The 18,003-nt window shown below is 41.0% G+C and overlaps 2 protein-coding genes and 1 long non-coding RNA gene across 5 annotated transcripts in view; 2 read left to right on the top strand and 1 right to left on the bottom strand.

Annotated features, from left to right (window-relative positions):
- Nucleotides 1-11,610, top strand: part of LOC106607636 (papilin) — a 38,580-nt gene extending 26,970 nt beyond the window's left edge. For 2 of the 3 annotated variants that reach the window (XM_014204776.2, XM_045720712.1), the window contains exons 9-13: nucleotides 564-714; nucleotides 6,837-6,908; nucleotides 9,213-9,360; nucleotides 9,625-9,703; nucleotides 11,148-11,610. In XM_014204776.2, coding sequence (XP_014060251.1) covers nucleotides 564-714; nucleotides 6,837-6,908; nucleotides 9,213-9,360; nucleotides 9,625-9,703; nucleotides 11,148-11,426 — 729 coding nt within the window. In that variant the 3' untranslated portion in view covers nucleotides 11,427-11,610. The remainder of the gene's footprint in view (nucleotides 1-563; nucleotides 715-6,836; nucleotides 6,909-9,212; nucleotides 9,361-9,624; nucleotides 9,704-11,147) is intronic. The other variant, XM_014204777.2, reaches the window with a different exon arrangement.
- LOC106607638 (uncharacterized) lies at nucleotides 112-12,958 on the bottom strand. Its single transcript, XR_001329241.2, has 3 exons — nucleotides 12,871-12,958; nucleotides 9,602-9,653; nucleotides 112-216 (listed from the first exon to the last, which is right to left on the bottom strand). It is a non-coding gene; the product is annotated as an uncharacterized lncRNA (long non-coding RNA).
- On the top strand, nucleotides 12,314-17,918 carry LOC106607637 (enhancer of rudimentary homolog). Its single transcript, XM_014204778.1, has 4 exons — nucleotides 12,314-12,450; nucleotides 14,939-15,026; nucleotides 16,008-16,128; nucleotides 16,922-17,918. The coding sequence occupies exons 1-4, from the start codon at nucleotides 12,448-12,450 to the stop codon at nucleotides 17,022-17,024; spliced, it is 315 nt and encodes a 104-aa protein (XP_014060253.1). The 5' UTR covers nucleotides 12,314-12,447; the 3' UTR covers nucleotides 17,025-17,918.
- The last annotated feature ends 85 nt before the right edge of the window (nucleotides 17,919-18,003 follow it).

The raw sequence follows: 18,003 nt of genomic DNA, 5'->3' as shown, positions 1-18,003 counted from the left end.
GGGTCCCGTTTGATGAGAAAAATAGTTGACTGCACCTGAGGTCATATCTGTCTGGAAGGGACAAACTAACCTGGGCATGCTGTTGAATGGGCTGGGGTGCTGGTTCGACTCATTGTAGAAGATCCTCCGCTCGTTGGGGGGGGGGGGTCCACCTGTTCGCCGACCATCTAGGAGAGGTCTCGGTTGGCTGCTTCTTCCATTCTGTGAGGTAGTATTCTGTAATGGAGACGCAGGGAGTCAGGTGCAGTCGGTGAGTTTAATAGGAAAGACCATGGAGTGAATACAAAAAACAGGAGTAGCGTCTAAACATGAAAACAAGAAACAATACTACCTAATGGGTGACACAACGGAGTGCTAGATGAAGGGGAAGTAATCAGGGAAGTGACGAAGTCCAGGTGTGCCTCATGATGGGGCGCAAGTGTGCGTAATGATTGTTGCCAGATGTGCGTAATGATGGGTTGCCAGGACCGGTGGTTAGTAGACAGGTGACGTCCTACCATTTTCTCTTATCCTTCCCTACTTCTGTGTATATCTATCATGCTCCCTCTCTCCTCCCTATATAGTGCTCTAGGAATTGTGGTGGAGGGGTGCGGGAGAGGAGGGTAATGTGTATGGACATAGACCAGAACCCATATGGGGAAGACGGGTGCGCCCCCCACCCTAAACCCGCTACTGTGGAGCACTGTAACACCCAGGCCTGCCATGAAGCCCAGAGTGAGTCCAATTCCAGTGTGTGTCTATATACACTACCATTCAAAAGTTTGGGGTCACTTAGAAATGTTTGTTTTTGAAAGAAAAGCAACAACAAAAAATTGTTCATAACATCAAATTCATCAGAAATACAGTGTAGACATTGTTAACCTCTGGGCCAGTGGGACGTTTGCGTCCCACCCTAGACAACAGCCAGTGGAATCGTGTGGCGCGAAATACAAATACCTCAATTTCTCAAACATATGACTATTTTACACCATTTGAAAGATAAGACTCTCGTTAATCCAACCACGTTGTCCGATTTCAAAAAGGCTTTACAGCGAAAGCAAAACATTAGATTATGTCAGGAGAGTACCCTGCCAAAAAGTAATCACACAGCCATTTTCAAAGCAAGCATATATGTCACAAAAACCAAAACCACAGCTAAATGCAGCACTAACCTTTAATAATCTTCATCAGATGACACTCCTAGGACATTATGTTATACAATACATGCATGTTTTGTTCAATCAAGTTCATATTTATATCAAAAACCAGCTTTTTACATTAGCATGTGATGTTCAGAACTAGCATACCCACCGAAAACTTCCAGTGAATTTACTAAATTACTCATGATAAACAAAATACATAAATTATTTTAAGAATTATAGATACAGAACTCCTTTATGCAAACGCTATGTCAGATTTTAAAATAGCTTTTCGGCGAAAGCACATTTTGCAATATTCTGAGTACATAGCTCGGCCATCACAGGCTAGCTAATTTGACACCCACCAAGTTTGGGGCAACCTAAACTCAGAATTACTATTAGAAAAATTGGATTACCTTTGCTGTTCTTCGTCAGAATGCACTCCCAGGACTTCTACTTCAAAAACAAATGTTGTTTTGGTTCCAAATAATCCATAGTTATATCCAAATACCTCCGTTTTGTTCGTGCGTTCAGGTCACTATCTGAAGGGTAACGCGCGAGCTCATTTCGTGACAAAAAATTAAAAATATTCCATTACCGTACTTAGAAGCATGTCAAACGCTGTTTAAAATCCATTTTTATGCTATTTTTCTCGTAAAATAGCGATAATATTCCAACCGGACAACGTTGTATTCATTCAAAGACTGAAAGAAAAAAATGGAGCAGTCTTGTGAACGCGCATCTGTCTCACTGTCCCCAAGCAGGCCACTTACAAACTCTGCTGCTGTACTTTGCCCAGAGAAAGGAGACGCGTCATTCCGCTTTCTGAATGCTTTAGAGAGCCAATGGAAGCCTTAGAAAATGTCACGTAACAGCACAGATGCTGTAATGTCGATAGAGATGCAACAGAAGGACAACAAATTGTCAGACAGGGCACTTCCTACATGGAATCTTCTCAGGTTTTGGCCTGCCATATGAGTTCTGTTATACTCACAGGCACCATTCAAACAGTTTTAGAAACTTTAGTGTTTTCTATCCAAATCTATATGCATATTCTCGTTTCTGGGCAAGAGTAGCATATTCTCATTTCTGGGCAAGAGTAGTAACCAGTTTAAATCGGGTACGTTTTTTATCCGGCCGTGATAATACTGCCCCCTAGCCCCAACAGGTTAATGTTATAAATTACTATTGTAGCTGGAAACGGCAGATTTTTTAATTTATTTATTATTATTTTATTTTTTTAATGGAATATCTACATAGGCGTACAGAGGCCCATTATCAGCAACCATCACTGCTGTGTTCCAATGGAACGTTGTGTTAGATTAGCTAAGTTGATCATATTAAAAGTCTAAATGATCATTAGAAAAACCTTTTGCAATTATGTTAGCACAGCTGAACACTTGTGCTTAGTAAAGAAGCAATAAACCTGGCCTTCTTTAGCCTGTTAGGGCTAGGGGGCAGTATTTACACCGCCGGATAAAAAACGTACCCGATTTAATCTGGTTACCACTCCTACCCAGTAACTAGAATATGCATATACTTATTACATATGGATAGAAAACACCCTAAAGTTTCTAAAACTGTTTGAATGGTGTCTGTGAGTATAACAGAACTCATTTGGCAGGCAAAAAACTGAGAAGGTTTCATTCAGGAAGTGGCCTGTCTGACAAGGTGTCGTTCTTCTTGTCTCTGTTTATTGAAGAGTGAGGATCTTAGCTGTCCCGTGACACTTCCTACGGCTGCCATAGGGTCTCAGAAGGCGGTAAAAAGCTGAATCGTGGCTTTGCAGGCTCTGGCTGAAAAAAAGTACCGCGTTTGGGTAGTGGCTGGTTACAGTACTGTGAGACTCAGGCTCGTGCCCGCGTCGACCGAAAGCTTTGTTTACTTTCCTCTGTTTAGCTAAATGGACATTCCCGGTTGGAATATTATCGCTTTTTTACGAGAAAAATGGCATAAAAATGGATTTTAAACAGCGGTTGACATGCTTCGAAGTACGGTAATGGAATATTTAGATTTTTTTTTGTCACGAATTGCGCCATGCGCGCGACCCTGATTTACCATTTCAGGTAGTGTCTGGGACGCACGAACAAAATGCCGCTATTCGGATATAACGATGGATTATTTTGGACCAAACCAACATTTGTTATTGAAGTAGCAGTCCTGGGAGTGCATTCTGACGAAGACAACAAAAGGTAATCAAAGTTTTATAATAGTAAATGTGATATTGGTGAGTGCTAAACTTGCCGGGTGTCTAAATAGCTAGCCCGTGATGGCTGGGCTATGTACTTAGAATATTGCAAAATGTGCTTTCACCAAAAGCTATTTTAAAATCGGACATATCGAGTGCATAGAGGAGTTCTGTATCTATAATTCTTAAAATAATTGTTATGTTTTTTGTGAACGTTTATCGTGAGTAATTTAGTAAATTCACCGGAAGTTTGCGGGGGGTATGCTAGTTCTGAAGGTCACATGCTAATGTAAAAAGCTGTTTTTTGATATAAATATGAACTTGATTGAACAAAACATGCATGTATTGTATAACATAATGTCCTAGGGTTGTCATCTGATGAAGATCATCAAAGGTTAGTGCTGCATTTAGCTGTCTTCTGGGTTTTTGTGACATTATATGCTAGCTTGAAAAATGGGTGTCTGATTATTTCTGGCTTGGTACTCTGCTGACATAATCTAATGTTTTGCTTTCGTTGTAAAGCCTTTTTGAAATCGGACAGTGTGGTTAGATTAACGAGAGTCTTGTCTTTAAATAGCTGTAAAATAGTAATATGTTTGAGAAATTTAAGTAATAGCATTTCAAAGGTTTTGAAAATCGCGCCACAGGATTCAACTGGCTGTTACGTAGGTGGGACGAATTCGTCCCGCCGGTCCCATAGAGGTTAGACTAGTTGAGTATCTGGAGCATCAGCATTTGTGGGTTCGATTACAGGCTCAAAATGGCCAGAAACAAAGCACTTTCTTCTGAAACTCATCAGTCTATTCTTGTTCTGAGAAATGAAGGCTATTCCATGTGAGAAATTGCCAAGAAACTGAAGATCTCGTACAACGTTGTATACTACTTACTTCACAGAACAGCGTAAACTGGCTCTAACCAGAATAGAAAGAAGAGTGGGAGGCCCCGGTGCACAACTGAGCAAGAGGACAAGTACATTAGTGTCTAGTTTGAGAAACAGATGCCTCACAAGTCCTCAACTGGCAGCTTCATTAAATAGTATCCGCAAAACACCAGTCTCAACATCAACATTGAAAAGGCTACTCCGGGATGCTGGCCTTCTAGAAAGAGTGGCAAAGAAAAAGCCATATCTCAGACTGGCCAAAAAAAAAGAAAAGATTAAGATGGGCACAAGAACAGACACTGGACAGAGATATGGCTTTTCTTTGCAACTCTGCCTACAAGGCCAGTATCCCAGAGTCGAATGAGTGTGTGCAAAGATGTCATCAAGGCAAAGGGTGGCTACTTTGAAGAATCAGAAATCTAAAATATATTTTCATTTGTTTAACACTTTTTTGGTAACTACATGATTCCATATGTGCCATTTCATAGTTTTGATGTCTTCTCTATTAATTCTACAATGTAGAAAATAGTAAAATAAAGAAAAATCTTTGAATGAGTGGGTGTGTCCAAACTTTTGCCTGGTACTGTATATACGTACTTACTGGACACATATAAACACAACTTGTAAAGTGTTGGTCCCATGTTATTTAATGAGCTGAAATAAAAGATCACAGAAATGTTCTATATCCACCAAAAGCTTATTTCGCTCAAATTTTGTGGACAAATTTGATTACATCCCTGTTAGTGAGAATTTCTCCTTTGCCAAGATAATCCATTCTGTCTGTAATAAAGCCCTTTTGTGAGGAAAAACTCATTCCAATTGGCTGGGTCTGACTCCCCAGTGGGTGGGCCTATGCCCACCCATGGCTGCACCCCTGCCCTGTCATGTGAAATTCATAGAGTAAGGCCAAATTAATACACTGCTCAAAGAAATAAAGGGAAAACTTAAACAACACAATGTAACTCCAAGTCAATCACACTTCTGTGAAATCAAACTGTCCACTTAGGAAGCAACACTGATTGACAATAAATTTCACATGCTGTTGTGCAAATGGAATAGACAACAGGTGGAAATTATAGGCAATTAGCAAGACACCCCCAATAAAGGAGTGGTTCGGCAGGTGGTGACCACAGACCACTTCTCAGTTCTTATGCTTCCTGGCTGATGTTTTGGTCACTTTTGAATGCTGGCGGTGCTTTCACTCTAGTGGTAGCATGAGACGGAGTCTACAACCCACACAAGTGGCTCATGTAGTGCAGCTCATTCAGGATGGCACATCAATGCGAGCTGTGGCAAGAAGGTTTGCTGTGTCTGTCAGCGTAGTGTTCAGAGCATGGAGGCGCTACCAAGAGACAGGCCAGTACATCAGGAGACGTGGAGGAGGGCGTAGGAGGGCAACAACCCAGCAGCAGGACCGCTACCTCCGCCTTTGTGCAAGGAGGAGCAGGAGGAGCACTGCCAGAGCCCTGCAAAATTACCTCCAGCAGGCCACAAATGTGCATGTGTCTGCTCAAACGGTCAGAAACAGACTCCATGAGGGTGGTATGAGGGCCCGATGTCCACAGGTGGGGGTTGTGCTTACAGCCCAACACCGTGCAGGACGTTTGGCATTTGCCAGAGAACACCAAGATTGGCAAATTCGCCACTGGCGCCCTGTGCTCTTCACAGATGAAGCAGGTTCACACTGAGCACGTGACAGACGTGACAGAGTCTGGAGACGCCGTGGAGAGCATTCTGCTGCCTGCAACATCCTCCAGCATGACCGGTTTGGTGGTGGGTCAGTCATGGTGTGGGGTGGCATTTCTTTGGGGGGCCGCACAGCCCTCCATGTGCTCGCCAGAGGTAGCCTGACTGCCATTAGGTACCGAGATGAGATCCTCAGACCCCTTGTGAGACCATATGCTGGTGCGGTTGGCCCTGGGTTCCTCCTAATGCAAGACAATGCTAGACCTCATGTGGCTGGAGTGTGTCAGCAGTTCCTGCAAGAGGAAGGCATTGATGCTATGGACTGGCCCGCCCGTTCCCCAGACCTGAATCCAATTGAGCACATCTGGGACATCATGTCTCGCTCCATCCACCAATGCCACGTTGCACCACAGACTGTCCAGGAGTTGGCGGATGCTTTAGTCCAGGTCTGGGAGGAGATCCCTCAGGAGACCATCCGCCACCTCATCAGGAGCATGCCCAGGCGTTGTAGGGAGGTCATACAGGCACGTGGAGCCCACACACACTACTGGGCCTCATTTTGACTTGTTTTAAGGACATTACATCAAAGTTGGATCAGCCTGAAGTGTGGTTTTCCACTTTAATGTTGAGTGTGACTCCAAATCCAGACCTCCATGGGTTGATAAATTGGATTTCCATTGATTATTTTTGTGTGATTTTGTTGTCAGCACATTCAACTATGTAAAAAAAAAAGTATTTAATAAGATTATTTCATTAATTCAGATCTAGGATGTGTTATTTTAGTGTTCCCTTTATTTTTTTGAGCAGTGTATATTTCAATTGACTGATTTCCTTCTATGAACTGTAACTCAGTAAAACCTTTGAAATTGTTGCATGTTGCTTTTGTATTTTTGTTCAGTATAAGTGTGTGTATGTGGGGGGTGGGGGGGTTTCTATTCATGTATCATTGTCTCTCTCTGTTTAGGTGTACCAAGTGTCCATGACCCAACAGGACATGACAGCACTCTGAGAGGATATGTGCCTTATGACCCTTCAGGTACGAGTGTGCGTTAGGGATGTTTTTGTCTCTATGCATGCATGGGCATGTGTATCAATTTGTGTGCGTAATTATAATCATATGTGGTTAGATTGACTTGGGATAATTAAAAGACTTCTTAGGGCTAGGCGTCCCGTTAGCGGGACAACATCCGGTGAAACTGGAGGGCGCGCAATTCAAATAAATAATCATAAAAATTATGGATATTAAACATTTAGGTAAATATAAGTGTCATATCGGTTGAAAGCTTAAATTCTTGTTAATCTAACTGCACTGTCCGATTTACAGTAGCTATTACAGCGAAAACATGCCATGCGATTGTTTGAGGACGGCGCCCCACATCAAAATATTTTTCCACCGGCACAGGTTTCATAAATTCACAAATAGCGATTTAAATATTCAGTTACTTTTTGAATATCTTCCTATGATGTCACCCAAAGGGTCCCAGCTATAACATGTAGTGTCGTTTTGTTAGATATAATCCTTCTTCATATCCCAAAAGGTCTGTTTAGTTGGCGCCATCGATTTGAGTAATTGACTCGTTCAACATGCAGAGAAAGGAATCCGAAAATCTACCCCTAAACTTTGTTTCAACAAGTCAAAATACTATTTACTCCTCAGATACCCTAAAATGTAATCAAACTGTAATATTTCTAACGGAAAGAAGTATGTTCGATAGGAAACAGATTTTAGCAGGTGCGTCCTGTCTTCATAGCGCGTGCAAACATGAATTTCCAAGACTGTGTCCCTGTACTAAATCTGATATTTCTTATTCGTTTTGGAAGTTACAAGCATGAAACATTGAACATAGACTGCTGACACCCTGTGGAAGCCATAGGAATTGCATCCTGGGAGTTAATTTTAGTATGCTCTTATACTTGCCATTGTAAGAGGATGGTCACTCTCTCAAAATAAAAATTCAGGTTGGTTTTTCTTTGGATTTTGTCCTACCATGTCTATTGTGTTATTCTCCTACATTATTTTAACATTTCTACAAACTTCAAAGTGTTTTCTTTCCAATGGTACCAATTATATGCATATCCTGGCTTTAAGGTAGAGACAGAAAAAGCTTAGCAAAACAAGAATTTGAAAATGAACCTTTCTATCTTATGCTAAAACACACCTCTCTTATAGTATGTCCCATTCTCTGTCTAGACAGTGTTGTAATCCAGCAAAAAAGTATAACTACATAGACAAGACAGGATCCACCAGTCAAAGTGGTATATCAACATCTGAAAATATACTCTCTGGCTAAACATAACTATGGCATTCCTAAATATACGATAGCAAAAATAAACACCCTCAAAACATATAAAATGTACATTTTTATCCATCTACACTCCTGTTCAAAAGTTTGGGGTCACTTAGAAGTGTCCTTGTTTTTGAAAGAAAAGCACATTTTTGGTCAATTAAAATAACATAAAATTGATCAGAAATACAGCGTAGACATTGTTAATGTTGTAAATTACTATTGTAGCTGGAAACGGCTGATTTTTTTTAATGGAATATCTACATAGGCGTACAGAGGCAAATTATCAGCAACCATCACTCCTGTGTTCCAATGGCACGTTGTGTTAGCTAATTTTAAAAGGCTAATTGATCAATAGAAAACCCTTTTGCAATTGTTAGCACAGCTGAAAACTGTGGTGCTGATTAAAGAAGCAATACAACTGGCCATCTTTAGACTAGTTGAGTATCTGGAGCATCAGCATTTGTGGGTTCGATTACAGGCTCAAAATGGTCAGGTAGAAAGACTGACGAGTTTCAGGAGAAAGTCTATTCTTGTTTTCAGACATGAAGGCTATTCCATGTGAGAAATCGCCAAGAAACTGAAGATCTGGTACAACTCTGTGTACTACTACCTTCACAGAACAGCGCAAACTGGCTCTAACCAGAATAGAAAGAGGAGTGGGAGGCTCCAGTGCACAACTGAGCAAGAGGACAAGTACATTAGTGTCTAGTTTGAGAAACAGACGCCTCACAAGTCCTCAACTGGCAGCTTCATTAAATAGTACCCGCAAAACACCAGTCTGAACATCCACAGTGAATAAGCGTCTCTGGGATGCTGGCCTTCTAGGCAGAGTTCCCCTGTCCAGTGTCTGTGTTCTTTTGCCCAACTTAATCTTTTATTGGCCAGTCTGAGATATGGCTTTTTCTTTGCAACTCTGCTTAGGCAAAAGCCAGCATCCTGGAGTCGCCTCTTCACTGTTGACGTTGAGACTATAGGTACATTAATTAATCTATACAAATAGCCTATATACTTATCTAAATATTTAGTCATACGTCTGTGTTTGCTCTCTCTAGCCACTAACACAGTATACAACCCCTATTCCACTGCTGTGGTTGGTCCTCACTGCTCCCAGTCATACTACGGCTGCTGCCCCGATGGCCACACGTCCTCTGGTGGGCATAGAGGAGAGGAATGTCCTGCAGATGACTGCGTACGCACCCGGTAAGACCTAGGTGGCATCTGTTCAGTTGGGTGCAACTTTACATAACTTTAAGATAGCGATAACATTGTGTAAAACAGACATGGCATGCACAGGTTGATTATGACACAACTTTGTTACTTGGACAGTCCAACTAGTGACATTCACATTCATGGATGCTGTCTGAGTCCATGTTTCTGTCTCACCTACCTTTGTGCCTTTCCATAACAGCTATCGGTTTGTTGTCTTCCCTATATATCTTACCTATGTTCGTCTCTGGTTGTCAGGTACGGCTGCTGTCTGGATGGGGTGACTCCTGCTCAGGGTCATAGAAGGGCAGGATGTCCTGATTACCACCCACTTGCAGTAAGAGCTGCCCACTACCCATTATGTCAAGACCACTCTTTTTCTTTCACAATCAAAAGCAGTCTATCCATCCTTTAGATTGGAAAAGCTCTCTCGAAGTAGATGATAAATAAAACAAAAGTGAAATAAACAATACAAATTAACATTATTTTAGAACTTCTGTGAGTGTAAAGACATTTCAAATGTAATTATGTCTATATACAGCGTTGTAAAGATGTGCAAATAGTTAAAGTACAAAAGGGAAAATTATTAAACTGAAATATGGCTCTCCATCTCTCAACCAGTCTTTTTCCAATTAAATGTAAGGGCTTTCTTGGCATGGGAAACATATGTTTACATTGCCAAAGCAAGTGAAATGGATAATAAACAACAACAACAATTAACAGTAAACATTACACTTACAAAAATTCCAAATGAATAAAGACATTTCAAATGTCTAACTATTATTTATATATACAGTGTTGTAAAGAAGTGCAAATAGTTAAAGTACAAAAGGGAAAATAAATAAACTAAATGTAGGTAGTATTTACAATGTTTGTTCTTCACTGGTTGCACTTTTCTTGTGGCAATAGATCAAATCTTGATACTGTGATAACACACTGGTATTTCACCCAATAGATATGGAAGTTTATCAAAATTGGATATGTTTTCAAATTCTTTGTCTCTGTAATCTGAGGGGAAATATGTGTCTCTAATATGGTCATACATTTTGCAGGAGGTTAGGAAGTGTAGCTCAGTGTGCTCTCAGTCTTCTCTTGAGAGCCAGGTCTGCCTTCGGCAGCCTTTCTCAATAGCAAGGCTATGCTCACTGAGTCTGTACATAGTCAAAGATTTCAGGTATTCTGCCAGTCTGTTTAGGGCCAAAGAGCATTCTAGTTTGCTCTGTTTTTGGTCAATTCTTTCAATGTGTCAAGTAATAATCTTTTTGTTTTCTCATGTTTTTAGTTGGGTCTAATTGTGTTGCTGTCCTGGGGCTCTGTGAGGTCTGTTTGTGTTTGTGAACAGAGCCCCAGGACCAGCTTGCCTAGGGGGCTCCTCTCCAGGTGTATTTCTCTGTAGGTGATGGCTTTGTTATGGAAGGTATGAATTGCTTCCTTTTAGGTGGTTGTAGAATTTAATGTCTCTTTTCTGGATTTTGATAATTAGCGGGTATCGTCCTCATTCTGCTCTGCATGCATTATTTGGTTTTACGTTGTACACGGAGGGTATTTTTGCAAAATTCTGCATGCAGTCTCAATTTGATGTTTGTCCCATTTTTGTGAATTATTGGTTGGGGAGCAGACCCCAGACCTCACAACCATAAAGGGCGATGGGTTTTATAACTGATTCTAGTATTTTAGCGAAATCCTAATCGGTATGTCAAATTTTATGTTCCTTTTGATGGCATAGAAGGCCCTTCTTGCCTTGTCTCTCAGATCATTCACAGCTCTCTCTCACTCTCTAGGACCACTCCGCTCCTGCTCAGTCTGGCCATATGTGCTCCCTGTCACATGATGCTGGACCCTGTGCCATTTGGACTTCCCGCTTCTACTACAACTCAGCCACTGGCAGTTGCACCCAGTTCTGGTTCGGTGGATGCCAGGGCAATGCCAACAACTTTGTCTCCAGGGACCATTGCCAAAGGAAGTGTGGTGGTGCCGTCGAGACACCGAGAGTGGCATCCCCACACACACGGAACGTGAGGGTGAGCACAAGGGCGAGGGCATACCGTGTCCGGTCTTAAGAGACACAAGAAGAATGAGTTTCAGTGACACACACCGTGTCCTTACAGGGGAAAAGAAAAATATGAAGCAATATGATTTACTTATTTAATCTGTTAATGAATATCTTCCAAAATCTGACCTGCACCAATTCTCTGTTCTGTCATTGTATACTTTGACATCAATAAACTGAACAAATCTGTTGAATCATGGTGTCCTTCTTGTATCATACACTTTTTATTTCCTTTTTACAGTGGTGGAAAAAGTACCCAATTTTCATATTTGAGTTAAAGTAAAGATACCTTAATAGAAAATGACTAAAGTAAAAGTCACCCAGTAAAATACTACTTGAGAAAAAGACAACGTATTTAGTTTTAAATATACTTAAGGATCAAAAGTAAATGTAATTACTAAAACATAATTAAGTAGCAAAATTAAAAGTATAATTTAAAAATCATTTTTAAGAAAACCAGATGACACTATTCTTGTTTGTTTTTGGGTTTTTTACAGATGGCCGGGCACACTTATCACTCAGACAAAATTTACAAACAAAGCATGTGTTTAGTGAGTCCGCCAGATCAGGACCAGGGATATTCTCTTGATAAGTGTGTGAATTGGACCATTGTCCTGTCCTGCTAAGCATTCAAAAGGTAAGGAGTACTTTTGGTTGTCAGGGAAAATGTATGGAGTAAAAGGTAAATTGTCTTTAGGAATGTAGTGAAGTAAAAGTTGTCAAAAAGATAAATAGTAAAGTATAGATACTCCAAAAAACGACTTAAGTAGTATTTTAAAGTATTTTTTACACCACTACCTTTTTACATTGAGACTGACCCCAGTTTATCAATGTTAAATAAAAAAGGTAAAAAACGCTTTTTACAAATTGGTGCTTTTACTTTGAAGTAGACGTTGACCTTTTCTACCGGAAGAGAATCTACCTCTACTTCCTTTCTTTCCTTAACAGCTGCATTGCACGGGGATAGAAAAGCAATATAACAGCAAATTAAACACTGAATCTGCAAGTCTAGCTTGGACACCAGAACAAACATGGTAAGAGTGATTGTTTATGGGGGGTTTTTCTTCATATATTGTAAGATACTTTTATTCAATCATTTGGCTTTTGCTAAGATAGCTTACTGTGGCTAGCACTAGCCACAGGGCTCTGGCATGAGCTCGCGACCTTACTAGCAACTACTATAGTTGCTAATTTGTCTAAATGGTATGAGCTAAATGTAGCTACTAATGTTAGCCTGTGCATTATTAGGTAGGTCATGTTAAAGGGAAAAGCCCCGCAAACTATCTTTTGGTATACATTTTTTTCATTAGTACACGGTTGATACAGTCCTAGTCTGACTTAATTAGGCTGTAATACACAATTAATTGGCATATACAGCAGGAAACTAATGACTGCAAAATCTTAAATGTTCATTTCGAGCAAGAATGTTTAATAAAATGAAATTTGAACTTTACCTGCTGTGGTGTTGGTCCTTAAGATGGTCAAAAATGTATACAAAAATCCATGTGTGCATCTACTTAAGTGTTGTGTTCGTGCCTTCAGTCATGAGCAAACACGTGTGCATGCATACTAGCTGAAGTCAGCAGGTATTTATATTGTTTTGCGGCGTGTGTCTGGTGATAGAAATGTCAACTTCAGGACCAGCACTCTAAACTCTAATAAATGCATTAAAAGAAATGACCGTAACCAAAGTAAAACATTGTAGATTAGGAATTAACAGTAAATGTCCTACTGGTGATGTATGTAATGGCGAATTTATAGACACTAACAATCAAACGCAAACAATTCACACAATGAATTTATGAAACAATGAATGTGCAAAAATTTGCGGGAGAGCGCATTCTGGAGAGAGAAGTGCATCTGGGCACATGGTCAATCCGACGTCTGCATTGGCCATGCAGCATTTACGGTGATATGGCCTCAACTAAAGTCAGGGCATTCACAATTATTGCACTTCGCAGAGCAGTGCAGCGCTGTTGTCAAGGAAGTGAGTTTGTTTATACAGGATGTTTCGCCCCCACCTACCGTCAACCAATCATGTCTTCACTACAGCTTTTGACATTATCGATCAAAATTGTATGTGTTATGGGTTTACACCCCCTGCTATAATGTGGATAAAGAGTTACCTGTCTAACAGAACACAAAGGGTGTTTTTTAATGGAAGCCTTTCAAACATAATCCAGGTAGAAGCAGGAATTCGACGGGGTAGCTGTTTAGGCCCCTCAAACGGCGTGTCTGTGTGACCCAGAGGCTGCAATATGTCCAAAGCGTCATTAAATCACTACTAGTCATGCTTCATTCCGGGCCTGCTATTTGCACGGTCGCTGCGGTCAGACAGAGAGGGCTACGGTCAATTTTTACTAATGACATGCCACTGACTTTTGAGTAAAGCCAGAGTGTCTTATGTATGCGGAAGACTCAACACTATACACGTCAGCTACTACAGCGACTGAAACACTTAGAGCTGCTCTGCCTTAACAACACTCAACAAGGCAGGTCCAACAGGCCCTGGTTTTGTCGCACCTGAACTACTGTTCAGTCATGTGGTCGGGTGCCACAAAGAGGGACTTGGGAAAATTGCATTTGGCTCAGAACAGGGCAACACAACTGGCTCTTTAAAGTACACGGAGAGCTAACATTAATGGCATGCATGTCAATCTCTCATGGCTCAAAGTGGAAGAGAGATTTACTAACTCATTATTTGAAAGAGGTGTTGACAAGCTGAAGGTACCGAGCTGTCTGTTTTAAAATACTAGCACACAGCTCAGACAACCATGCATACCCCACAAGACATGCCACCAGATGTCTTCCCAGTCCCCAAGTCCAGAACAGACTATGGGAGGCGCACAGTACTACATAGAGCCATGACTACATGGAACTCTATTCTACATCAGGTAACTGATGCAAGCAGTAGAATCAGATTTAAAAAGCAGGTAAAAATACATCTTATGGAACAGCGGGGACTGAAGTAACAAACAGACACATGCATACAAACATAACATACACACACACATAATATACACACACGTACAAATGGATTTTGCATTGTAGATATGTGGTAGTGGAGTATGGGCCTGAGGGCACACATGTAGTGTGTTGTGAATTCTGTAACAAATGTATTGTGTTTTTACAATTGTATAACTGCTTTAATTTTGCCAGACCGTAGGAAGAGTTCTAGTGTGGATCCATAATAAATACAAATGTCAATGCGTAGCTATACAGAGCCCTCCGCATTGTTTCAAAATTTGGGAGGTGCATGCAATGCGGTACAGAGCTCGATCTGGCCTCTGCATGCCTCTGTTGGCTTTGCAATTGCGTCACACCCTCCAAGCCTCCAACCACATTATCGAATCAAGCTAAAATTTGCTTTTAGTCTAGGTCTCTGCAATGGATTAGTTCACTGAGATTGGTGCAATGTGTTATTGCGCGACTAAACAATCTCGGTCGACCTACGACCAAAAAATGTACCAGTTGGGGTCAGCCGTAGTCTGTGATAACTCTTCTTGTTTCTCTGCTTTGCAGTCACACACAATTCTGCTTGTCCAGCCAACAAAGAGACCAGAGGGGAGAACATATGCCGACTACGAGTCAGTCAACGAATGCATGGAGGGTGAGAGTCAATATACAGAGTGCAACAGTTTTTAAACCAATAGTTCCAACTGGCTAATACTTCTGGGAATGCCTCGAGAAGCAGACCCCACAGACCAGACCGTGGTTTGGGAAGTGGATGGTAGAAGTTAAATTTGTCCTTATTTGTTCATTTTCGCAATATAAAGGCACAACCTATATTTGAGCCAATGTCTTACATAGCTGAGCATGTCATTACTACAACCTTGTGAAAATGACACTGACTTTCATCAAAAACTACGTTATAGCAAAGGAATGCCTTTGATTTGACGACCTGCACATGCGCGACACAACTGTTAGATCAGATGATGTTTCTGCACATGAGCTTAGCTAGCTAACGTTGCCATTTTGCTACAGTGTGCCCTTTTGAACACGACCCTAGTGTAAAAAATAAAGCTCAATGTGCCAACAAATGGTTAAAAGCAGCAGGTGGCCATCAAATCAACTCTGACCAGAACATCTACATCAGGGTCCCCAGCTGGCGGCCTGCAGATCTGGCCCTACAAGTTTTCAGCGCTAAAGTAAAATGTTTTTAAATATGTTGATTTGTTTGACATAAGACTGTACACCAGCAAATCAGCTCCAAGTGACTTTGGAAATCTGTTCCAAAGTATTCCCACACATAAGAGATGTAATCGTATACTCGACGGGAGAGCGCAAGGTTTGAAATGATTGTTTTAGTCAAATATATGTTTGGGCTTCTTGCGGTAAATTTGCAGTCTCCAAATTATTTTATGTTCCCGGCCTCCTGACCATCCCGCTCTAAAAAAAAAGGCTTGCGGCAGAATCTAGTTGATACCTTATCTACATGTTGACATTCTACAACGTCACTGTTCGTCGGCACCCGCAGACGATCGCACAGCCACACGCTGCTTTTAATAGTTTGTCAGCGAGGTGTTTTGTCCTCAACTTAAGTATTTTCACATGTAGTTCTATGTCTCACCCGGAGTCCCTCTTAATCCAGGTGTGTGTAAAATGTACGAGGAGCACCTGAAGAGGATGAACCCCAACAGTCCCTCCATCACCTATGACATCAGCCAGCTGTTTGACTTCATTGACGATTTGGCAGACCTCAGCTGTTTAGTGTAAGTAGTACTGTACAACCTCACTGTTAAAGGGATAGTGCAATAGCATTTTTATGTCTCTGCCTGCAGTTTGAAGGAAGTTTAAGGTTGTTTCTGGGGCCATTGCTAATTAGTGTTAGTGCAATGACGAAGTCTACAGGAACAGCTAGATTGCTACACCTAATGGTGTAGCCTAAACTTCACCTTGCTTACTAGAGTGCTAATCGAGCTAATACTATACTGCAGTATTGTATTCATTAGTCCACACTGTAGCAATACGGTTTGCAATGTAAAATGAATACAAGCCTTTATCAGGTAATCCCTCCACGTTTTGTTCCTAGTGAATACGACCCTGTTCTATCCTGTCATTTCACAGCTCTGAAGAGCTGTCAAAAGTGGCCAAGGTTTAGGGGGCTAGGGGTCAAATTTAGTTTGGGACTAAGAATTGCCTTCTGTTTTCACCCCAGTAATAATGAGGTCCAGTAGGCTATTTGACCTTAAGGCTTCATCTCATGAGAACAAAGTTATGTTAATGACATGTCTCTCCTGGGTCGTATTCAAAATGTTTTGTAATAGAAAACTAGTGTTTCTTATTGGACAATTCAATGAGTGTAATCATTAGTCCAAACCCTTTCAAACAGTGGCAATTTGCAATGACAACGAGAGTTTCTATTGGACAAATTTAGGGTAGGACCCTCCCAGTTTCGTTATGCTTTGTTCCTAGTGAATAGACCCCAGGTATTCCCTCCCAAATGTATTATTTTTTTCTTGCATTTGGTGTCTAATGAATACGAACCACTTCCTCTCCATCCAGATACCGGGTGGACACTCAAACATACCAGCCGTACAACAAAGACTGGATCAAGGAGAAGATCTACGTGCTGCTGCGGCGTCAAGCCCAACAAGCTGGGAAGTAAAGACAGGAAGGGAAGGAGCTGAGAGGTTGTCCCCTTTGCACAGATCTAGGATCAGTTTACTCCACCCTGAAATGAAAACCACTAGGAAATGACAAGCCCAAACTGATTCGGGACCAGTACATAGGGGCAACTTCATCCTGCACAAGGGGTGGGTGGGCCTTGGCTTTTTGGCAGAGGTTGTATAGAGGGAGGGGGACAGTGGCCCTTTTCGAATACACAACGTGCATTCACCCTCCCTTGAGATAATCACAGATCTAGAAGTGATTGGATAGATGAAAGCAAGGTTATCAACCTATTGCTTTCACCAATTCAACTGAATCTGATCGTTGATTACTCCAAGGAAGGGAGGAAAGTATTCGAACGGCGACAGTGATCTATAGGCTGGGAGACAAGCCTATAATTTGTTTGGGTCTATTCTTTGTGGGAGTGGCTAGTTGATTGAAGGACAAATGTATTGGTAAAGATGGGTCTTATGAACAAAAGAAACTAGACAAACAAGGTTACATGAAATAAAAACACGACAACTATTTTTGTATCGTTGTTTCTTTCATTAAATGTCCATTTCTGTTCAAGGAAGAGGGTTTTGAAGGAGTGTGACTATTTTCTTTGTTTTTTTATGAAAAGTAGGGGAGAGTTGAATTGAAAACATGCCACTGATGGTGTTCGTTAAGGGTGTAATTTGGTGATTATGTAACATTGATGAATGTGATTTACCTGAAATGCTGATTATTAATTTAGGGTGAATTATGTCAGATTTATTTTCCATATTTGCACCTCTTAGTACCATTTTTATTTTAGACCTGTGAAATCCTGTTTTTGTAATCTTGACATCTGATTTCATGTTTTCACTGGTAATTGTTCTCTGAATACAGGAAATAAACTTTTCAGATTTTATTTGCAGTGTTTTACTGAAAGCATATCAATACACTACTGTACGAGTGCATCTGTTTATTTACTGAGAAGATCTGAACAAGTTTCT

This window comes from Salmo salar, chromosome ssa06 (assembly GCF_905237065.1).
Source record: "Salmo salar chromosome ssa06, Ssal_v3.1, whole genome shotgun sequence".
Taxonomy (NCBI): domain Eukaryota; kingdom Metazoa; phylum Chordata; class Actinopteri; order Salmoniformes; family Salmonidae; genus Salmo; species Salmo salar.
Note: the sequence above shows the minus strand (reverse complement) of the source record. Positions and strands in the feature narration are given on the sequence as shown.

What these genes read in the sequence shown, in the direction of transcription:
- LOC106607637 (XM_014204778.1), top strand. An exon ending in AGTCAACGAATGCATGGAGG is followed by an intron (nt 15,027 to 16,007) that starts GTGAGAGTCAAT and finishes CTCTTAATCCAG; the next exon opens with GTGTGTGTAAAATGTACGAG. An exon ending in GCAGACCTCAGCTGTTTAGT is followed by an intron (nt 16,129 to 16,921) that starts GTAAGTAGTACT and finishes CTCTCCATCCAG; the next exon opens with ATACCGGGTGGACACTCAAA.